Source organism: Nannospalax galili, unplaced genomic scaffold (genome assembly GCF_000622305.1).
Source record: "Nannospalax galili isolate Female #2095 unplaced genomic scaffold, S.galili_v1.0 scaffold195, whole genome shotgun sequence".
Lineage (NCBI taxonomy): Eukaryota > Metazoa > Chordata > Mammalia > Rodentia > Spalacidae > Nannospalax > Nannospalax galili.
The window spans coordinates 639,322-663,610 of record NW_008335885.1 but is presented as its reverse complement, the minus strand read 5'-3'; the positions used below and the strand labels follow the sequence as shown (position 1 = coordinate 663,610).

The 24,289-nt window shown below is 44.8% G+C and overlaps 1 protein-coding gene across 1 annotated transcript in view; it reads right to left on the bottom strand.

Annotated features, from left to right (window-relative positions):
* Nt5e (5'-nucleotidase ecto) overlaps nucleotides 1-22,004 on the bottom strand; it is a 63,847-nt gene extending 41,843 nt beyond the window's left edge. The window contains exon 1 of the mRNA XM_008830668.3: nucleotides 21,299-22,004. Within this exon, the coding sequence (XP_008828890.1) occupies nucleotides 21,299-21,655 (357 nt within the window). The 5' untranslated portion in view covers nucleotides 21,656-22,004. The remainder of the gene's footprint in view (nucleotides 1-21,298) is intronic.
* Between the last annotated feature and the right edge of the window lie 2,285 nt (nucleotides 22,005-24,289).

Genomic DNA, 24,289 nt, shown 5'->3' with positions numbered 1-24,289 from the left:
CTCACAGAGATCCACCTGCCTGTGCCTCCTGAGTGCTGGGATTAAAGGCGTGTGCCACCACACCCAGCCTCCACTGTCACTTTTTTAAAAAAAGAATTTTATTTATTTTTATTTTATGTGTAAGAGTGTTTCACCTGCATGTATGTAAATGCACCTGTATGCACAATGCCCTCAGAGGACAGAAGAGGGTGTTAGATCCTCTGGGACTGGAGTTCTGGCCTGTTGTAAGCTGCACATGGGTGCTGGGAACTGAACCTGGGTCTTCTGCAGGAGCATCCATGCTCTTAACTGCAGAATCTCCAGCCCCACCCACTGTCACTCTTGATTGTATTTCTTTCTGACCTGTACTATCATTTAGCTTTGGAATAGTTTCCTTGCTACTTTGCAATCTGTGTGTGCCTTTATTACAATTCTTTGAAGAAGAGGCCAGGAACCTGGAAACATCATCTGTTCCAGGTTACTGACCTCGTTACACCAGTACATTCCACATCTATGATGATACGCTTGTGGGGGTCACTATCTGTCTGTTCCCTAGCTAGATTGAATGCTCCTAACCTGCCACGTCCTGCCCTTTCTGTCCTGCTGAGTGCTGGGTCTCCTCACCTGGCACACAGTCATTCACTGAGTATCTGCCATTCAAATTTGTGCATACATCCTCGTGGAAAGCAGCACATCTTTACATTCCTACCCTGGTAAATTCAGAATTTCTCAGTTTGCTTTTCTCCCCCTCTTGGATCGTTAAGCCATTTTTACCTCTTCCTCTTATCTGATTAATTTCTTCTCCAAAAGCTGATCTAGCCTTAAAGGCTCTTCCTGTCTTGGGCAATTGCTTTTTGTGTGTTTGTATGTTTCGGGACAGGGATCCACATAGTCTCAGCTGGCCTGGAACTCCACTATGTAGACCAGGCTAGCCTCGATTTCACAGAGATCCACCTGAAGGGCAATTATTTTTTCCTTCTTCTAGTCTTAGAACTGCAAGTCTTCTTTCTATGGTGAAATAATTATCCTTTGTTACACAATAGTCTTAAGTACAAACATACTTGTTTTTAGTGAATGTTTCTACAATTTTGATTTTATTTTGTTGGGGTTTGGCTGGTTGGTTTGGGGCTTTCTGAGACAGGGTCTCACTGTGTAGCCCAGGCTGGCTTCAAATTTATAGTTCCCCTGCCTCAGCCTCCAGGGTGCTTGGATTTGAGGGATGTACCTCCACATGTGGCCATTTTCATAGCTCTTTCTAAACCATCATCCAACTGTCCAACGTTCTATCCCTAGTATGTGGCAACAGCTCAAATTACAGTTCTTGTTTGTTGCATTTTCAGTGTCTTGTCCCCTCTTCCCTGACCTCAATCCTGACTTGAGTTTGAGGGCTACCTTATTGACTCTTTTTTTAAATTTATTTTTATTGTATGTGTATGAGTGTTTTACCTGCATGTAGGTTAAGTCCACCCATGCATACAATGCCCATGGAGACCAGAAAAGGGTGTCGGATCCCCTGGAACTGGAGTTAAGGAGAGTTATTAGCAATCATGTGGGTTCTGGGAACGATATCCAGGTTCTCTGAAAGAGCAGCCAGTGCTCCTGACTGAGCCATCTCCCAGCCTCATGTCTTCTTGCTTCTTTATCTCATGGGTGGAAGAGTTCAGTGGAAAGACTGACCAAACGGCCTCATTTGCCTTCACCTTCAAGGTCAAGCTTAAAATCTGAGGTGACCTCCCAGTCAGTTGTCTTGTTCCCGTTCCCTGGGTGTTCCAACAGGAGCCCAGCTTTTCATGCCCAAAGCTCCATCCTCTGAGGTTTATCACCTGGGCCCACAGTGACCCCATCTCCTCAGTCAATAAAGTCCTGCTACCTCTCCCACTTTCCTAGCCCTCACCTCCTGTTAGGCAGCTGGTCAGACATTAGTAAGCTTGGAGGACACTGAGGATGGATAACCCCTTCCCCCATATGCTGTAAGCAGCTTTGGACCATACTACTTGTGTCCCTGGTTATACACTAATTTTGAGAAAAGGTAAGTATCACAATAGCTCCCCTTAGAACATGAGATGCCATCTCAAGGGGGAAGTGTCACAAACATCACAAGAAAGGGAGAAAGATGGAGTAGCAGCATTTTGCCTTATAAGGCCCATTCAGGGAAGGTTATTTCCTCCTGGGAAAGCATGGATATCTTACAGTTTTATTTTAAAATTTTTTCTTTAGTTATTTTGAATCTATTCTGTTACATGATTTTTAGTCAAAAGAATGGGTCTGAATTGTACCTCTGGCCTCTGGTGGAGACAAAACATTCTAAGTTATCTAAAAGGTTACAAGATCACAAAGGCCTTCTATTGTCCGCTCCCTTAAAAGTTAATCCAAATGGGCCAGTTGCTCCACCTGGACAGAAGAATTCCCCTCATAGTCACAACTTCAAAGATGGGTGTGGTGGCATAGGCCTTTAATCCCAGCATCAGGAGGCAGAGGCAGGTGGATCTTGTGAGATTGAGGCCAGTCTGGTCTAAATAGTTAGTTCCAGGCCAGATGGGACTATAAGGAGACCCTATCTTACATAGATAGATAGATAGATAGATAGATAGATAGATAGATAGATAAAATAAAAGGTCATAAAACAAGATACACTTAAAGACATGATAAAAAGATGGGGGCTTGGGGCTGGCCAGATGGCTCAGTGGTTAAAAGCTCATAATTCTTTTGCAAAGGACCTGAATTTGGCTCCTAGCACCCACACTGAGCAGCTCACATCCACGTGTAACTCCAACTCCAGAGGAGCTGATGCCCTCTTCTGTACTCTGTGGGAAACTGCACTCACATGTATATATCCACACACAGATACACATGCATACACATACTTTTAAAAAATCTGTTTGTTTTTTAATAGGAGGAATAAGTATCTTTAAACGGGAATGTACTTACACAATCCAAAGCCCATCCCTTGATGAAGTTGCTTATACAGCCTCACTGCTAAGTCTATCCACTCTCTGAGTTCTAACTCAGAAAACGTAGCTTTCCTTCCTTCCTTCCTTCCTTCCTTCCTTCCTTCCTTCCTTCCTTCCTTCCTCTTTTTCTTTCTTTCCCTTCCTTCCTTCCTTCCTTCCTTCCTTCCTTCCTTCCTTCCCTCCCTCCCTCCCTCCGTCCCTCCCTCCCATCCTTCCTTTTTCCTTCCTTTCTTTCTTTCTTTCTTCTTTTTTTTTCTGTGGTGTGTGATATGTGTGTGTGGAACACGCATGTGAGTGTGCCTGTACACAAGCAAGCAGAGGCCAGAGCAGAACGCAGGTGTCTTCCTTTCTTGCTCTCCATCTTCTTGCCTTGAGACAGGGTCTCTCATTGTGCTTGAAGCTCACTGTTATTGCCAGGCTGGCTGGCCAGTGACCTCTCAGGATCTTCTAGTCTCTCCCTCCCAAAGTGGAATTAGAGGCACATGCAGCCATGCCTGGCTTTATCTGCATGCTGGGCACTCAAACTCAGGTCCTTATGCTTGCAGAGCAAGGGCTTTTACCCCCATGCTATCTTCCCTGCCTTCCTTCCTCTCTTTCTAGCTCCCTTTTTCAGACCCCAGCAAAAATCATAGGCCCGCATTCCCTGACACTGAGTTACTTTTCTGTTGCTGACATAAAACAAACAAACAAACAAACAAACAAACAAAACAAAACAACAGCAACAACAACAACAAAAAGTGCCAAAAGTAACAAGAAAGAAAGGGTTTATTTTAGCGTATGTTTCTGGGGGGACAGAGTCTATTATGGTGGGGAAGGCATGGCAAAAAGCATGGAAGCAGGAACAGGAACTGAATGATCACATTTTATCCATATACAGGAAGCAGAGAGAGAACAGGAAATGCGGTGGGGCTATGACTTCTTAAAGCCTACCCCCAGTGACCTACTTCCTCCATCAAGTCTGCACCTCCTGAAGATTCCATAACCTCCCCAAACAGTGCCATCAACTGGGGACCAAGTGTTCAAATACATGGAACTCTAGGTGGCATTTTTCATTCAAATCACCACACTGGGCATTTTCACTGTCTCTGAAGACAACTTTGTCCCTGCCCCAAGCAAACTTCCACTGCTGAGCTTTGCCTGCTTTCTTTTTTAAGAAATATTTTATTTATTATTTATTATTTTTATGTGTATGAGTATATTGCCTGAGTGTATATAAGTGCACCCGTGTGGTGCAATGCCTGCAGAGGTCAGAAGAGGTCATTGGATACCCTGGAACTTGAGTTACTGATGGTTGTTAGCTGCCACGTGGGTGCAGGGAATCGAACCCTGGGTCCTCTGCAAGAGCAGCCAGTGCTCTTAACCACTGAGCCATCTCTCCAGCCCCTTGCTTACATTCTTGATCTCTGACTCTGAAGCCATGACTTGCTGCCTTCCTCTTATCCAGCTCTCATCAAGCTCCCTTCTCCCCGCAGCTGTTGAAGTCTCCAGCTTGCCTGCTATGTGGTTTTCCTTCTCAGATGCCAATAAAATTGTGCATTTTAAAATTCTTTTATCTAAGGGACTTAGACTCTGCTAAGCAGCCGTGTTCCCCAGTAACACTCCCAGTCCCAGTGTCCCCTCACCCTGGGTGTTCCACCTCCCTCTGTCCCATTGTCACCATCTCACTGTACTCCTTGCCTTGCTCTCTGGACTAGACAGCGATTTCCTAACTGAGGCTTTGACCATCGCCATTCCCTTCCTTAAATGACCTTTTATATTGCCACTACAGTGAACTTTCCACTTAAAGGTGTTAGAGACGTACTGCCTTTAGGTAATGTCCATAGACTCAGTAAGTCCCACAAGGCTCTTTGTGACCTGGTTTCGTCTTCTCTGAAACAAGGCAGGGCAGGCTCTTCCTCTTATGAGCATGGCGCACATTTTAAAATCATAACTTCTTCTGAAAGGACGGTGAGTGAGAAAAAAAAGCAATAATTAAAACGAGTCAGCATTTATTAGACACTTGCTGCACGCCATGACTGGGAAAACTGATTTTGTGCAAAAACTGTTTTTGTTTTGTTGTAAAAACTTGGTTGTTTGCTACTCTCCTGTTACTATTCTTATTTTACAGATGAAAAATTGAGACATGGGCAAGTGAAAAAGACTTGGAGGTCACACAATCTGTAAGTGGTAGAGCCAGTGAGAAAACCATTTCCTCTTGATTGCAAGCTCTTAGCCTTTGTGCTTGGCTGTGAAAGGGTTTGCAAAGGCTGGGCATGTAACAACAGTTAACATTCAAAAAGGAAGAGAGAGGGGGAGAGAGGGACAGGGAGGGGGAGCAGGAAGGAGGGAGGAAGGGAGGGGGGAAGACTTTGTGCATGACAGATGAACAACAGGCAAACACATATGAAAAGAACCTTGCTGCTTTCTGTTACGCCTTTACCACTTTATACAACTAATGCCTTTGTCTCCCACAGGCTGATGAGCCTTTCAGGTAAGATGCCCAAGAATCCTCGCTGGTCTCCCTGTCTGTCTGAGGGAGCTGGCCCTTTTTATGAACCCCACCAGGCCTCCCCGCTGCCAGCTGTGTCCACCAGCCCCTCTGTCGCTGAGCAGTGCTCGGACCACAGCAGGGTGCACTGCTGAATGAGTCAGTGAATGGAATAATCACAAGTGCCTGTCTTTCTCTTACAGACTGTTAACTTTTCCTACAAATACTAACGCAGAAAATTTCCTTCGAAAATACATATGTTCTGTGGACACGTGCATTTCCATTTCTCCACCTAGACTTCCTCCTGCCTACCCTTCTTCTCTTGTACTTGGGAGAACTCTGATTCATCAGTTCTTCAGGGGTATGAAGCCACTCATCAAAGTCCCCACACTGTTGGCATGCGGTAGGTGCTGAAGAAATTGTAAACGCATGGATCTTCTTTATTAATTGTATCATTTTATTAACAACATGCAAATATGTCAGGAAAAAAGCTGCCCAAAAGAAGAACATAGAGCAATAAAAGATGGAGTGATATAAAGGAAGTGATAGCTGCTCCTCAGTATGCACGGGGGACTGTTTCCAGGTCCCTTGACATACCCAAATCCCTCATATAGAAGAAGTCCCTTATAGAAAATGATGTGGTATTTACATATGGCATATTCACATACTCCTATAAATTAAAAAATTTTGACACATTTTTATTTGTATGAATGTTTTGTCTGCATGTATGTAAGTGCACTCATGTCATGAAATGCCGGTAGAGGCCAGAAAAAGTCATTGGATCCCCTGGGACTGGAAAGTTGTTAGCCGCCATGTGGGTGCTGGAAACTGAAACCAGGTCCTCTACAAGAGCAGCCGGAGCTCTTTACCCCTGAGCCATCTCTCCAGCCCCACTCCTATAAATTTTAAATCATCCCTAGAGGGCTTACATTACCTAGTTCAATATACATGCCATGTAATAGTTGTCAGGTTATATTGCTTAGGGAATGTTGATAAGAAGATTGTCTGTACATATTTAATATGGACACAATTTATTTTTCCCAAATATTTTAGATCTGCAGCTGGTAGAATCCATAAATTTGCGATCTGCAGATGGAAAAGGCTGGCATGTGTGCCTCTTCTGCCTTTTGGGGGTTCTCTGAAAGTTCGCATCTGCAAACTGAAGCTTTCTAGAGCCTCATCTACACTGAAGGACCTGTGGACTGTCTGACCCTGGCTAACTAGAGCACTGTGGTTATAGGGAGATGGAATGTTGTGCGTCAAGGGCCAAGGTCATCTTGGAATATCATTAGTCTCTTTTAATAGTCATTTATTATCAACCTCTGCACCTGACCTCACATCCTCTTGACTATTGGACAAAACTCCCATAATTTATCATATCCCTAAGTTTGACAACCCTAATCCTAAAAAATATAACTTTATTTTTTGAGACATGGTCTTGAGTATGCCAGGCTGGCCTGGAACTCTCTGTGCAGTTGAGGGTGGCCTTGAACTTCTGATCCTCCTACCCCTACCTCCCGAGTGCTGTTATTACAGGTGTGTACCATCACACCTGGTTTACATAGTGCTGGGAAGAGAACCCAGAACTCATGAATGCTGGGAAAATACGCTGCAGACTAAGTTCCATCTCTAGCCTCAACAGAATTTCTTAATTTAGTAGAAGAGATTTTCTACTCTGCAATAGTCACCTGCCTGAGGACCCCCATCCACATACTTTGTAAACACACTGATTTATGACTTTAATTCATTCCATGACTATAAAAGGCCATGCAACCTCTTCCACAGTGGAACACGTCATTCAGGGTAACTTGAATCCATGTTCCCTAGGCCTTGGTCACTCATATTTGGCTCAGCATAAACTATTTTCTTATTTCCTTTAAAGCAGAGTTGTTATTTCACATTGACATAGTTAAACTGTTAACTTGTCACTTACTGTTTAACCCCTATCTTGGGCAAGGAATTGCCACAGTTCTAAATCACATTCTCTTTCTCATCTTTTACTTTGCAAACTGGGCTCACTCATTCATTTGCCCTATTCACACATCATTCCTAGTCCTATGACAATCTTGTATATTTTTACTATGGCACTAAATTTCATCAAATGCCCTTTTCTGTAATTTAAGAGAGATGAGCTCAGCAGAATAACCTTCAGCGTCTCCAGCATTAAAGTCATGGGGTTATAATGTCAGCAGCTGGTCTAGTTCCCCTCCTCATGCTCGCTCTTCCCCAACTTTATTTTTGCAGAAAAGCTTTAAAAGAAAGAAAAAAACACCCCCCCCATAAGCTTATCCTCTCCATGTAGTCCAGAATGTTTACACCTATACGTTGGAAACACTGCCTGTCACTTAAGTCACTAACAAATGAAAGCCCCTCTTCCTCTGTGACTCAGAATCCCTTGGTTGTTAAATGGACTCGGAGGAATGCAGTTGTGTTTCTCACTCCTGCTGGTATTTAACATTTATACTAGGCTTATGGATGAATTACAAAAGCCCTTTGGTTTGGGGGAACCTCTGTTGACTGTAGGTAAGGCCTAGAGGTTGTACGAGTAAGCAACAGAGGAATGAAGATATTTTAAGGCTTCTGATCCAAGTTTCTTGTTTTGGTTATTAAAAATACCCTGCAATTAGGGGTGATGGAAAACTTGTGTTTAAAGTTTGGCTTGGAATTCACATGCATTCTGTTCCAGGGCAAGATTACTTCCCCTCTGGGAAAAAGCAATGTCCATACTTGAAAAAAAGTGCAAGTAATTATGAAGAGATCACGTCTCAATTCACTTATTTATTTCTAATACACTATACCTTGAAAGAATTCCAAATGGTATTCAATTATCATCTTTGGGACAGCAAATGAAATGGAGGATAGCTAGTATCCACTCAAGTTGAAGTGCAAACAGATGCCCAGTAACATAATGTGATTCTCAGATGCCAATTCAAGTTGGTCATTTCCACTGAGTTTAGATCAAGCTTTAAAATCTTTCTTATACTAGGAAGGAAGGGAAGAGCTGTCAGTCAGCTAGAGATGGCACTGAAGATGAAACTACATTCCATCACTAATATAGCAATCATAAGCATAGAATCTATTTATGAACAGTAAAATACATTTTTAGCAAGTAACACATGTTAAAAGCATAATTTTAAATAAGAATCCAGGACTAGAGAGATCAACACTGACAGCTCTTACAGAGGACCTGAGTTTAATTCCTATCACTCGTATGACAGCTAACAACTATCTATAACTTCGGTTCCAGGGGACCCGACACTGTCTTCTGGCCTTTGTAGGCATTACATGTACCTGGTACACTTACATACATGCAGGCAAAACATTCATACTCAAAAAATAAAATAAGTAAATTTTTAAAAATTAAAAACAAATAAAACAATTTAAGCAAGGAGAGAATCCTTCCAGTTTTTCTCTCTGTGTCACAGTCGATGTGGCAGCTATGTGGATGGAACCTGCGAGGCTTGCATGAAGCACTGCTGACCACTAGCCTCTTAGCAATGTGCAGCGTGACTTGGAGGAGCTGCCATGCACGGAATCACTCTTTCCGCCTGTGAACAAACACTCCAGCTGGTTCTCAGTAAGTGGAGGAGTGCAGGAAACACTGAGGATGTTCCCCAGGGACTGTGTGAGACACCAGTAGCTCTGTACGAGAGCAAGGCAGTGTCGGTGACTTACACGGACGAGGAACTACATGGTCTGTGGGAGGGAGAACAGAGGTCAGTGGCTATCTGATGGCCCTCCAAAGGACTCTTATTATTCTGAAATGGTTTAGAGAAATCTTCCACTTTCGGATTCCCCCTGTTAAAGCTGATTTGTCAAAGCAATTTCTGTCCTTGTTACGTTGATTTAGCCCCATAGCCCCATTAAATGTATCTAACAGAGAGGAAATGCTCATCGATCATTTACTGATTGAATAAGGAAGTAAATACCTGGTAGGGAAAAGAGAGAGAGAGAGAGAGAATTACTCCACTAACTCCAAGACTGAGTTATTGGTCCAGCTGCCCCAGGTGGCCTCATCTGCGAGATCTAGAATTCCGTGTAAGTATCATTTTCAACGTGTGCTACAGTGGGAAAAAGGGCACAAAGCACCGTCTGTGACCAAGCCACTGAACTGACAGGGTTTTGCTGTGAAAGCCTTTGATGAAAGACTACCACTACCACCACAAAGTGATCGTTTTAGCAGCAAAAGGCAAAGCAAACCACACAGTCCCCAAAGCAGAAAGTTCTTCCTGGCCAAGACACAGTCACCTCAGTTTTAAAAAGCTGCAAGGCCTGTCTCAATGATCTGTTCTCTGGAGCTACTGAGGTGGCACTGTTGGTTGGTTGCTGGTCATTGTGCCTTGACCACTGGCTGGAGTTGTTTTTTTTTTGTTGTTTTTTTTTTTTTGAATCTCATATAGCCCAGTCTGGCCTTCAACATGCTATGTAGCCGATGATAACCCTGAACTTCTGATCCTTCTGCCTCTACCTCCTGAGTGCTGGTATTACAGGTGTTTGCTACCATGCTTGGTTTATGCAGTGCTTTGAAATCAACTCAGGGCTTTGTGCATTCTGGGTGACTGCTTTATTGACTCGGCTTTATCCCCAACCCTACTGGTTGAATTTTAATTCCAAGCATACCAGAAAATATAGGCTTTTACCAAATGTATAGCAGCCTCCCTCTCCCTTTTAGTCCTACCAAACTTGAAATGAAGCCAAGTGGGTTACAGGTAGGGTCAAAATGGAGAGGAGGCCTGGCCCTGCTTGGCTTGTTAGGGGGCACTATGGAGTCAGCACTTGGGTGGTCACTGCTCCTTCTCCCCCACATCCCTATAGCCCATAGCTCCCAATAATCCACCGACGAGAGCTGCCCTTGCTAGGTCAGCTACCAGCAGAACAGTGAACCAGTAAATGAGCCACTCAGGAGAACATACATGGCCCCAGGTATGGGAAATACTGAGAAGTACGGTGATACTGGACAGTCCTAGCTCATCCCCCCAGCAAAGTGACACTGCTCCACTGCTGCCTGTCCATGGTGGTCTCCACCTCCACTACACCCACTGTCTTTGGTGCCATGTCACTCCTCCCCCACACTGTGGACCACTCCAAAGTCTTCTAGTCAATCCTCAGTCACAGCCCCACACAGTTTCATCCGTGTGCTACAACCTGTAGCTGAGCTGTAGCTACAACCTGTAGCTACAACCAGACTGAGCTGCCCCAAACACCCCACCTTCCTCTGGTCCCTGAGTTAGGTTTTCCCAAGATACTCCATTTCATGTCTTTTTGGATGTTATGAAGACCCTCTCTGCTCTCCTGGTGATATCCTTAGCTGTATGATTCATGCAAACCTTCAGGTGCCCTCAACTCCAGGAGCACTAAATCTCCCAGATGTACAGAGCTGCTTGTGACACCTCGGAGACGGGTCCCCTGTGAACCTCTCTTCCAGTGTGTACTCCAGGCCTGGAACACATCTCTCATGGCACTTGTCCTTGCTGGGGCTGTGTATTTACACAGTGACACCAGGTAAGTCAAGCCAATGTCTACTGCATGAGTAATAGACCCACTTGGTCCACATTCTCCTTTTAAATAGGCTCCATTTTCCTCTGCTTCGGTGTGTGAGCCATTACAACTTTTCAGAAGAAGGCAGGATATGAAACAAACTTTGTAAATAGTAGGTAAGTGATGGTTCTGTTTTAGAGTGAGATAAATCAAGTTGCTGGGAAACTGGTGGCAAATTCAACCAACTGCTTCCCTATCCTGAAGCCTGACAGCCCCACTCCCCCAGCCTGACTACCCTGCCCCAGCTCCCCTCTAGACAGTTGCCAGGTCCTTGTGTTTTAATTTCCTATGTTTGAATTTACAAGTTACTGTCATGTGTTAGTCAATATCATCCTGGTACTTGTTTGTGAATGGAATATACTTTGAAAAAAAGTGAAGCAGGACATAGTGGGACATGTCTGTAATCCCAGCACTTGTGAGGCTGAGATAGGAGGAGCTGAACTTGAAGGCCAGCCTGGGCTATATAGCGCCTCCTTGTCTCAAAACAACAATTAGTTGAATTGTTCTGTGTGTGTCTCAGGCGTGGGTATGTGATCATCATTTAGATTTCACAATGGAAATTGGGAAGCAGAGTGAACCCTGTAAAAGTCTCTTTTTTAAAATATATTTTATTATTTTCATTTTATGTGTATGTGTCTATCGTCTGCATGTATGTAAGTGTACCTATGTTATGCAATGCCTGTGGAGGTCAGAAGAGGGTGTCAGATTCCTCTGGAACTAGAATTACAGATGGTTCTTGGCCACCATGTGGGTGCTGAGAATTGAACCCTGGTCCTCTGCAAGAGCAGCCAGTGTTCTCAATCGCTGAGCCATCTCCCCAGCCCTGTAAAAAGTCTCTTTATTGGACATTCAAGGTAACTGTTTGGTCTATCGAAGGTTACCTATATCTGAATTTGATAAGGAATAGTTCATAGTCTTGGTTTTGTTCATAGAAGAAACAAAAATATCAAGAAAATTAAAATGTGGGGGATTTAAGAAAGAAAAAACATTAAGACAAAGTGCAGAAAGCTGCCAAAAAGCTGTGTGGTTTGTTTGGTTCTCTCCCATTTTCAGGTAACAGGGCACGATGCTAGGACAAGAACAGGGCAAGCTAAGAAGCTGCCTCAGCCCTTCATTCAGCTATCCAGAGCCCATGTCACCAAGTCCCATTCTAGTCTGAGGCTCAGACTGACAAGAAGAGAGACTGTGGCCACAGCCTCCCATGCCCCGAGGCTCTGCTCAGCCCCAAGGCTTGGGAATCAATTCTCCAAATCAGCAACACGCCAAATACCACTTCTGCAGTGTAGATTCTGGCAAAAATTACTTAATTTAAAAAAACATATATTTATTGTATATGTGTGGTGTATGTATGGGCATAGGTGTGGAGGTCAGAGGACAACTTGTGGGAGTCAGTTCTCTCCTTTCACCATATGGGTCTTGGGGACCAGACTCAGGTCATCAAGTATGGCAGCAAGCACCATTACCCACGGAGTCACCTCACTGGCCCACTTTGTTTCAATTAAAAAAACTATTATGGGCTGGGCATGGTGGCGCATGCCTTTAATCCCAGCACTCGGGAGGCAGAGGCAGGCGGATCTCTGTGAGTTCAAGGCCAGCCTGGTCTACATAGTGAGCTCCAGGACAGCTGGGCCTACAGGGAGACCCTGTCTCAAAAAGACCCCGCCCAAAAAAACCCCTATTATCTGGGTTTGACTCCTAGCATGGGGTGAGGTAGGGGCAGGAGATCACACTGTCATCTAGATCTGTTACATGCTTCTCAAGTGAGCATTGTTAATTTGCAAACCGCCATTCTGGCTGGGAGTTTTCTTAATATGAGTACTTGAATATCTCTATCATCTATCTATCTATCTATCTATCTATCTATCTATCTATCTATCTATCATCTATCATCTATCTACCTACTTCTCTATCTATGTCTGTCTGTCAGTCAAAATCATTGTGTGTATGGTGTGTGTATATGTGGATATGTGTATGGAGGTCAGAGGACAATTTGTGGAGTTGATTCTTTCCTTCCATCTTTATGTGGGTTCTGGGGATTGAACTTGGGTTGTTCAGCAGGTTTTCTCAGCAAATGCTTTTATCTGCTGAGCCATATTGCTGGCCCCTTGTTCTCTCATCTATAACACTAACCCAGCCTTACTATGTGGTTAAAGAGGGCTTGAATGGAAGTTGCTTCCTCAAATATATGCTGAACATTAAGTTTCACCCTAGATTCTGTATATTGTCCTCGGTACTTGGTGCAAAGTTGGCACTCTAGTGCTGGATGAAGATCTGTGGGCTGAACAAATGACCTGAAAGACAACAGGCTCAAAGTGAGCTGTTCTCCTGCTCCTGAGGTCACCATTGCTACTACTAATAGTGTAGCTCTCCATGGAGCACCCTGGGGACCTTTTCACTTTGAGACCAAATGGTGGTATCTTCGAGAATGCCCAAGCTATCTCTGTAAGGAAATAGTTGTCTTACCCCCATCCCCAAAGTATCTGTGACATCTGTGAGGGAGAAATAAGAGTCATCAAACAAACTTAGCCTTGACTGTAAAATTAAGTTCAGAGACATACTGAGATATGATGGTAGGTTAGAAACAGGAGCTGAGGTGCTGAAAACTCACACACAAGAGACCACCCTCTCCGACCTTCCTACTTTAGAGAAGAGGAATTCATTGTTAAACTCACATAGCTGATGAGAGGAAGAGCCAAGACATAAAACCTGGGTGCTGGGTTGGGGATGGAGTTCAGTGGCAGGGTGCTTATTTAGTACACACAACATCCTGGGTTCAATCCCCAGCACTCACAGAAAAAAACAAAAGAAGACCTGGCTACACTGACACTTCCATACCTCTTTCTGTTGTCCCTGTCTGCCTCAGTCACACAAGGTCCAAAGCCTTAAGACTGCATTGCAGAGCCTTAACTAGCAGGTCTCTGCACTCAGGGGGTGCTGTGGTTTGATTGTTCCTACCAGAACTTACACTGAAATTTAATCTCCACTGGGAGGTATTAAGAGATGGGACCATAGGAGATGTTGAGTCATGAATGGATTAATCCTCATGTGGATTAATGGATCAGTGGTTACTGGGTCATCCTGAGAGCAGATCTGTTATGAAAGTCACATTGGCTGTGTCTCTTGGATGAGTCCCTCTCCCCATGGAGGCCCAGCACTATCTCAGGACTCTGCAGTGAGCCCCCATCAGCAAGAAGGATATGACAGCTTGACTTTGAATTTCCAGCTTTCAGAAGCTTGAGTTATGGGGCTGGAGAGATGGCTCGGCAATTAAGAGTACTGGCTGCTCTTGCAGAGGACTCAGGTTCATTTCCCAGCACCCACATGGCAATTAATAACTATTCGTGACTCCAGTTCCAGGGATCTGGCACCCTCTTCTGATCTTTGCAGGCACTTCACGACATGGATGCATTTATATATGTGTAGGCAATATACTCATACACACAAAAATAAAAATATCAAAATATTTTTAAAAATAAAAATAAGAAAGAACCATGAGTTACAATATATCCTCTTTTTCTTATAGATCGTATAGTGTCAGGAATTCTGTAAGAGTAACAGAAAACACAAAACACAGAGATAAGCTTAAATAGAAAAATCAAGGCCCTGTGTAATAGTGTCAAAGGCTTCAGACTCTCCCTGTGCCTCAGGCTTGAACCCTCTTAGGGCATCTTTGGTTTACGGTGTTTCCTGAGCCATGCCAGTCAACAACAGGTGAGCACAGCCAGTACTGGTTGACCTCCATCCGCGGTTGGTAAATGATAAGCACTTCACCTTTTGTTTTTCATCATCAACTACTGCCTGGGTGTCCATCCAGCAATTCAATTCTGACACATACCTGAACTTATTGTCATACTCTGCAAGTTACAGGGCTCAGTCCTGGGCCACCTGTACTTCTAACTGACCAACTACAAACTGGAGGTTCCCATGACTCCACCCTCAAATTTGAGAAGTTTACAGAACTCCAAAACTTACTATTACTATTTTATTACAAAGTAATAATTTTATTACTCAGGAAGAGCCAAACAGAAGAAATGCCTAGGATAAGGGTATGGGCATGGGTCTAGCAGAGTCTCAGTGCCCTTGGGCACCCCACCCTCTAGAGTCTCCACATGTTCAGCAACTCCAGAGTTTATCAAATTTGCTGTTTGAGATTTTACAAGGCTTAGTCTCCAGCCCCACCCTCCTTTCTTGCAGGTGGGTGGGTGAGGTTAGAAATTCCACCTCTAACTAAATCCAATCTTTAGGTCTTCCTTCTAACTGGTCCCACCCTGAGGCTATCTAGGGGCGCAGCTCAAAGTAACCCCATTAGCTTAAACTCAGCTATCATCAAAAGAGACTTAATAGCAAAAGACACTTCCACCACTTACGACCAACACTGGGGACCACAGTCAGCCCATACCTCAGAAGCTGTACTGCTCACCATGACAGCTGAGCCCAAACTTCTCAGGGGACTATAAACCTCAGACAACCTCATCTTCCCTCATGCCCCACACACTTGTGTCCCTCTTCCTGGCCTTTCACCGAATAGAAATGTTTCACTGAATTAAAACAGTTCCTTGGGACTTCCTTTTTAGAGCTGTGCAGCGCCTCAGAGATAGGTTGCTTCGTCTCTCTCAGTAAACAGCTGAGAAACTGCCAGCTAGAGCGGGGAGGTGGCACTGCTAGCTTTCATAGGCTGGTGTCTGAAAAGGCAGAGGGGACAGCTGCAGTCTTCGCAGTTCCAGTGATTAGCAAACTGTGACGGAAGCTTTCAATAGCACAAGCTACAAAGCCCCCAAAAACAAATAAATAAGAATTTTTTATGATTCGAATATACCAAATAAAGAATTTCCATTCTGTGAGGCACAGAGTTGGACAGTCGACAGACATAACATCGTCAGAAGATACTTACAAATTTATGCCTAAAATTGACCATAGAGCAATAGTTAGAACTTCTCCAAAGAAAGCAAATCCAATAAAGAAGAAAGGAAGCCAGGCATGGTAGTACACACCTTTAATCCCAGCACTAGGAAGGTAGAGAATGGAGGCCAGCTTGGTTTACATAGTGAAGTCTAGATCAGCTGTGGTTACAGGGAGATGCTGTTTCAAAAAAAAAAAAAACCAAAAAAGAAAGAAAAACACAAACAACCAAGGAAAAGAAAACTCAAAAGATTAACAAACACATCAAATCAAAAGACGCTGAATCTGGGCTGGGGAGATGGTCAGCAATTTAAGAGCACTGGCTGCTCTTGCAGAGTATGCGGGTTTGGTTCCCAGCACCCATATGGCGGCTAACAACTGCCTGTAACTCCAGTTTCAGAGGATCTAATGCCCTTCTCTGACCTTCATGAGCATTATACAACATGGGTGCATTGACACACATGTAGGCAGTACATGCATACACTAAAATAAAAATAATCAATTACATAGAAAGACCCTGAATCTGACTAGTTATTAGAAAAATACAAGCTAAAATGATGTGGTTTCATTTTATAGCTACTGACAAGCTAGATAAAGTAAGAGTAAGTAAAGATGGGGGCTAAAGACACAGCTTAGAGGTTAAGAACACTTGCTGTTCTTCCAGAAGACGGGAGTTCGGTTCCCAGCACCCGTTTGGCAGATCACAGTTCCAGGGGATCTGATGCTCTTTTCTGGCTTCCACAGGCAGAAGTAGACATGTGGCATACACACATACACACACACGCACACGCACACGCACATGCACACACACACACACACAAATAAGAATATCTTCAAAAAAAAAAGAATAGGTAAAGATACAGAGATTAACTCTCTGCCTCAATGTGGGCTGTGGGGAGAACAGTGGGTATTAATTCTTCGGGAAGAAGAATCTCCTTTGTCAAAAAGTAAGTACTGAACACATACGCACTCTGACCAGCAACTTTGCACTTGTGTATGGGAATTCTCACGGTGAGACTTGCAGGAGAAATCTGGAGCAGCCAAATGTGTGAAGTAGATGTTTGGAGGTAATTTCTAAACCTACCAGAGAGTGATGGTAACTTGTGAAATCACCATGGAGCACAATGCACTGTGATGGGTAGGGGCATAGCACATAGGGAGCAAGGTGGGTGAATCACACAAACAAGGTGAGGAACAGAGAAAAACAATGAGCTACCAGGACTGCTCTGGCAACTTAGAAACATAAGCCCATAAAGCACGCAAATACAAGCCTATAAGCATGCAAAGACGCAAAGCTGTGTAATGGAACGCATTAAGATCCCGGCCTCTGCAGGAGTGACCATTCTACCCAGCTGTCCTCTGAAAGAGTTCAAGGCATGAGCAGATGACTGGCTGCTGGCTCAGGCATTTGGGAAGTTTGGACAGCTGGTGGCCTCAGAAGGAGGAGGAGACCAAGAGGAGAATCTGGAGGCTATGTTCCTGACAGCTTGTCCTGATGGTGAGACTGCACCTCCACCATCAGTCCCTTCCGTTTTGTGCTGTGGAGAGTGTCATTCATATGCCATTAAGAATAGTTTAAGGGGGCCGAGCTTGATGGTGCATGTCAGTCAGTCAGATCAATGTGAGTTCGATGTCAGCCTGGTCTATGTAAAGAATTTCAGGCCAGCCAGAGCTACACAGTGAGATCTTATCTTAAAAAAGAAAAGAATAGACCAGCAAGGCTCACTTCAAACACACAATTTTTGAGGCTATCAGCACAATTTTGGTTCTTTGAGTCCTTGTCACAGGTGTTTTTCCCAATATTTCTAATGTTGAACATAGCTGGAGCTTTCACATCCTTCTTAGAAAATGGACCCACCACCTTCTTCTTGGCTCCCTTCTTGCTGCCTTTTGTCAGGTGCTTGTTTAACAGTGACAAAGAAAAAGCCCTATTTGTGATGGTTAAAAAAGAAACGAAAAGAAAAGAATAGTTTCAGGCCCTGAGTTAGATTCCCAGTACCACATAAACTGGGTGTGGTTGCATACATCTGTCAACCTAACATGTGGGAGGTAGAGGCAGATCAGAAGTTCAGGGTCATCCTCTACCACATAGCAAGTTCAAGTCCAGCTTGGACTATTTGAGACCTTGTCTTAAAAAGGAAAAAAAAGCTAGACAACAGCTCCTAGAAAAGATGGTGGAAGGGAGCCTGGTGGTAGTCTGCTACACTTTTAGAACCACATAAGCAGACAGATGCCAAACTGAAATGTTCCCTTCCTCACTCACTGGCCCCTCCCAGATAAATGGAACTAACCTGCAGTGAACACTCACTTTGAAGGGCTAGGGATTTTCTCAGTAAGCCATGGTCTGTTCACAGTTAAGAATGTGAGACTCAGGAATAATCAGGCCAAAAAGAAGAAAAGAAGAAACCCCCAAACAACTGTGCCATCTTTTCATCTTCCTGTCCTCCTTCCTCCTATTTTCCAGGTGGAAAAGAAGCACAGTACTCTGCTCTCTGACTTCTGAGTATCTCTTGTATAATAGCTTGGTCACCTTTCCCCTCATGCCTCAGGGGACACCAGTCTTTCCAGTGGGATAAGTATACCAGCTGGAGGCTTCTGCTACCCTCCTGGTTTGTTTCCTGCCTAGCAACAGGGCCCAAGGGGTCTTCAAGCTCACCTTAGTCCTCCATAGCTATGGGAGGTTAGGGGTGTGGCATGTCTAGAAAGTACCAACCACCTCTTCAGCTCCTATTCTAACTCCCAAGGCTAAGCTACTAACAGATCTAGATGCTGCTCTTCTAAGCCAGGTTCCATTCATCTTCAGCAAACTGGAGATGCCCCTCTATAGCTGTTCAGATAGCTGTTCAATGCAGCTATCAACTATCTGAATCTCCAGCATCTCAGAATCAAATCACAGCAGGTGGCTGTGATAGAGGAACATAACAGAACAGCAATAAATTCCCCCAAGGCTTGGTATAACAAGCAAAAAGACAGTGGAAATGCTCTGTATGACAGAAGGACCTCAGAGCACATGCCATAGTGCTATAAGGACCAGGGTTTCAGGCAGGTCAAATCATGAGTTCAACTCACCCCAAATTCAGCCCAGGAAGAAGTTCTGAGGCGGTGCCACAGACCCTGGCATTCCTTCTCCTCCACTGACTCTGGCCAAGGTAGCTTATTCTTCCTCAGGCCCCAGTCCAGTTAGTTACTTTAAGTTAAATTTGTAAAAAAGTAATTCCATCCCACCCCACAAGAAGTATTCTAAACATTCAAGGAGGAGATGGGGTGCAACTTGCAGCCCCACCCAGCTAGAGCATGAGCTCATTTTGTCCCAAAGAGGGACATATTTTTAGTAAGGAAAACTCTCTATCTCTCTCCATATATATATATACAAGAGAAGTTTGCACAACTGATAAGAAAAGGGTGTTACAAAAACAAAATGCTGCAAAGTTTCAGTTTACGCATGAAATCAAAACAAACTCATACAAGGTTTATCCTACCCTTCTAGGAGGGAGTGAGGACTTCAGCTAGCTAACAATTCAATTACATAAATGTTTATATTGCCATTTCTGCTTTCAAAACTTCCAACAGGTCTAGCTGTGGTAAAAGGTGAAGAGACAGCAGAGCTCTTGAGACCCATGAGTCTTCTGTCAGATACTGAAGAGCTCTGCCTTCCTCCATGAACTCTGAGGATTCAGGACCTGTTTGAATTGGGGCTGCTTTGAAAATCTCCAAAACAGTGTTCCAACGGAAGGAACTCTCTTCCCTTCCCTGACCTCTGAGCCGTTCTTGTACAAATCGCACTGTCAGCCTCCGGCCTCCCAGCACTGACCTCACCTTTTCCGTTCTTCTGGTTTTGCAGATTCCTGGAACCTTGCTGTCTTTTCCCTTCCAAAGCTCTTAAGCTTTTTTGTTCTCACTTTTTCTACAATCTGGCTGAATACTTTTACTATAGATATCTGCACAGGGTTGAACTTGGATGGAGGTTTGATTTAAATACACTTCTCAGTTACACTTACTTAATAGTCTTTAACCCTCTTTTCTCCTACTCTGGAATTTAATCCAAACAAATAAGGCACCATCTCTAACAGAGTATTGGGGAGCAAAGGCGCCCCCTGGCTTTTTTTTTCTTTTGAGACAGGGTCTCATAGTGCCTAGGCTGGCCTTGAAGTCCTTATATAGCCAAAGAAGACCTTGAACTCTGATCCACCAACCATTGGATTACAAGCTTGCAGCATGTCCCTGCTTGATGAGGTGGTGGAGATCAAATCCAGGGTCTAGTGCATAGGAGGCAAGCACTCTACCAACTGAGCTACAACTGCAGTTCCTTTCTCTCTTAAGTTGGCTTCTTCCAGAATCTCTGCTGTCAAATTGGTCTTAACTGAACTCTGGTTCTCACTGACACATCTCTCTTTGAGTCTATACTGCAGTGTCTGGTAATAAGAACTAACAGTTACAGAGATCATATTACATTCTGACAATGCTTTCTAAAAGATTTATTTGTGTGTGTGTGTGTGTGTGTGTGTGTGTGTGTGTGTGTGTGTGCGCTCCTGGCTTGTGTGCACATAACCATGTGAGTACCTGCAGAGGCCAGAATAGGGCATGGGATCCTCTGGAGCTGGAGTTACAGGGGATTGTGAGTTGCCCAGTACCAGGGACTAGGAATCTAACTCTAGTCCTCTGCAAGAACAGCAAGTGCTCTTAGCTGCTGAGCATTCTTTCTCCAGCCCCACCAATGCTTTGAAGTAAATATTATTATTCTTCCCATTTTATAGATGATAACACTGAGGCAGAATCAATAACTTGCTCAAGGTCACAGAAAATTAGTCACACTGGGCGCCTATCCAGGGCTGTGAGTTTATTATGTATAGGCTTCAGGGTCAATCGGATCTGATTGTTTTCCTCTTTGGGGGCTGGTGACCTGGATAAATCACTACAATTCTTTAAAAATTTTATTTTATTTTATTTTTTTAATGTGCGTGAGTGTATTGCCTATGTGAGTATATCTGTGTAATGCATCGCCTGCAGACGTCAGAAGAGTAAGTCAGACCCTCTGGAAATGGAGTTACGGACAACGTTAGCCACCATGTGGGTACTGGGAATCGGACCAGGGTCTTCTGCAGGAGAATGCAGTGCTCTTAACTACTGAGCCGTCAGACCCCTCAATCCAATTCTTTGACCTTCAGTTTCCCTTTCAGTAAAATAGGGGCAAGTGAGCCGCAAATGAGAGAAGCGTGGGAGACCTAATTCCGTCGTCTCTAGCCCTCGATAACTTTCAGTGCGCCTACGCACCCCAGCTGAAGTTCCGCGTAGGCGGAGGGGGGTCTCGCCTTAGCATACACGACCATCAGCTTCAGACCGTCATCCAAGCGGCGCTCATCGGCAACCACTCTGGCCAGAATCTAGCTGTGCCCGCACACTCAGGCTTGCGCCTACCGCTGCATCTATAGCTCTGGCCCGGCTCTCCTGGGAGCCCTTGCCTTACCATGGCATCGTAGGGCAGGATGTTCATGAAATGTGCCACCTCCAGGCCTTTGTACACAGTGAACCAGATGGTGCCCTGGTACTGGTCGCCGGCGTCCAGCAGCAGCACGTTGGATTCCTCGCGGCGGATCTGCTGCACCTTGGTGAAGAGCCGTGCCACGCCGCCCACGCAGAGGCTGGCGTTCAAGCACTTGGTGGAGTCCTCGCTGGTCTGCTCCAGCCGGCTGTGCACGTCGTTGGTGTGCAGGATCGTGAGCTCCCAGGCGCCAGCTTTGGGCCACAGCAGCAGCAGCAGCAGCGGCGGCGGGCTGAGCGGGAGCAGCCGCCACCTGGGTGAGGACTCGGCGCGGGGACCCATGGCTGCGGCCGGCGCGTGGAGCCAGGAGCGGCTGCGAGCCGGGAGGGCGCCGGGGCCAGAGACTGCAGGGCCGGGCGGGGCGGGGCGGCGGGGCGGGCCCGGTGAGCAGTCCTCCAGCCCGAGGCAGTCCCGGGAGTCATCCGAGGCGACCCTGGCACTCTGGGCACCTGGGCGCGGCTTGCCTGGCACCCGCTGCCTGCAGGAACAGTGCAGAGGCTGTTTGGGCGCGGAGTGGGCACCTCGCGGAGCCCGGGCGCCCCCAGTCCCGGGGTAGCAGCGGGAGGGGCCGGGGGCACATCACCCCTCTGGGGCAGAGATTCCTCTGGAAGACGGTGGGGCTCCTTCTGCTCTGTGGCTGAGTGATCTCCTCACAGAAAAGGAGGAATGAGCGGGGGTGGGAAGGAAGGGGAGAGGAGTCCAGAGCCGGCGAGGCGGGGGTAGGGGGTGGAGGATAAGGGGGGTGTGGGAGCGAGGGCGGGGCACAGCTTCGCAGTTCGCAGCCCACGGTGAGACCTGACCTAAGGATACTCGGATTTGGAATCTCAGAAGCCAAGAAACCTCTGGGACACAGCTTTTCATTTATTTACGACGAAAACTGCGGCGGCGCGTGAACAGCTCGAATGCTAGCTCGAATCCCGGAGGGAGAAAACCCTGACACCTACGTGGGGGCACTAGGGCGGCCTCTTACTTTTCTAGTCTTCATTTCTTTCTGTTCTTTTCTCAGTATGGGGTGCACTTGTATGTGTTTAAACGCAGAATATAGCAACAGTAATAGGAATGCATAGCTGTTATTTACAAATCATCATCATCGTCAAACTGTTGCAGAATTTTCCTGTTCAATAAATGAAATATAATCAAGATGTAATATATATGCATGTATATATATATGTAAGCTAGACGTTTGGGAAAGGGAGGGGAAAGAGAATTAGTTTGGTTCCCCCATCGGGTGTGACCTGCACATTATATAGAAGAGATATTTAATCCTCACACATCTCCTGGAAGCATCAGGCCAGTCTTACTTTACACACGGACACGCACGCGCGCACGCGCGCGCACACACACACACACACACACACACACACACAGTTTTTCAATTGCAGTAAAATATACATCATATAAATGCACATGACATACATTAGCTATCATTTCAACCATTTAAGCATACAGTTTAGTAGTATTAAGTATATTCATCACCATTCATTTCCAGAACTTTTCTTATTTTCTGAAAATGAAATTCTGAAGTCATTAAACAATGGCTCCCACTTGACATGGAATTGACAGGGCACTTGGGAGACCAGGCTGGAAAACAGAGTTTGAGGCCAGTCTGAGCCACGTAATGAGTTCCTGGGTTGACTTAGTCAAGTCCTGTCTCAAAAACAACCATGGTGGCAACAAACCAAAAGACATATCTCCCCCAAACAAAAACCCACCCCCACCAAAAATAAAAATCAAAAAGCTCATAAACAAAAACAATGACTCTCCATTTTCTTCTTTCCTAGCCCCTGGCAACCAACACTGTGTTCTCCATTTTATGAGTTTGATCATTATAAGCACCTCACATTTGTCCTTTCCTGACTGGCTTGTTTCAGTTGACCTAATACCTTCAAGATCCAGTATGTCACAAGTCCCTTCCTTTTAAAAGCTGAACACCATTTCATTCTAAGTGCATTTGCCTTTAGTTTACCCATTCATCGGTCACAGACCCTTGATCTGTTTTTGCTTTTGTCGCTTATGAATAATGCTGTTTGAGCAAGGATGTACAAATACCCTTGAATATTGAAGTCCTTGCCTTTGCATCTTTTGGCTATGCCCGGAACGAAATTGGTGGCTCATATGATAGTTCCAAGTCAAGTTTTTGAAGAATAACTACATTTTCTTCTAAATGGCAGCACCATTGTCACCTCAATATACAAAGTCAGCACATCTTCCTCAAGGCTTCTTTTCTGTATTTATTTTTATTTTATGTATATGAGTGTTTTGCCTACTTGCATGTAAGTACATGGTGTTGTGCAATGCTCACAGTAGCCAAAAGAGGGCATCAAGTCTCCTGGAACTGGAGTTACTGATGGATGTTAGTTTCCATGTGGGTGCTGGGAACAAACCCAAATCCTCTGCAAGGGCAGCCTTCTGCTGCTTGATGTAAAGGACTGCCACTTTAAGGAGTGACAAAGGGTATCTCATTGTCTGTTTACTTGCACTTCCCTATAGAAACATTGAACATCATTTTATGAGCTTATTGACCATTTATGTGTCTTCTTATAGACAGTTCTTTTTTGTTTTGTTTGAGACAGAGTCTCACTATGTAGACCTGGTTGTCCTGGGACTCACAATGTAGGCCAGACTGACCTTGAACTCAGAGAGATCTGCCTGCCTCTGACTCCCAAGTGCTGGGATTAAAGGTATGTACCACCACACCCGGCCTCTTGTAGATATTTCTTTAAACTTTTAAAATATTTATTTATTTATTTATTTATTTAATTTATTATTTATTTTTTGTGTGTGTCATGACATGTTTGTGGAGGTCAGAGACAACTTTTGGAGTTGGTTCTCCCTTTCTACCAGGTGAGTCCTGGGAATAGAACTGGAGTCATTAGGCTTGCAAGCACCTTTACCCACTGAGCCCCCTCTTGTGAA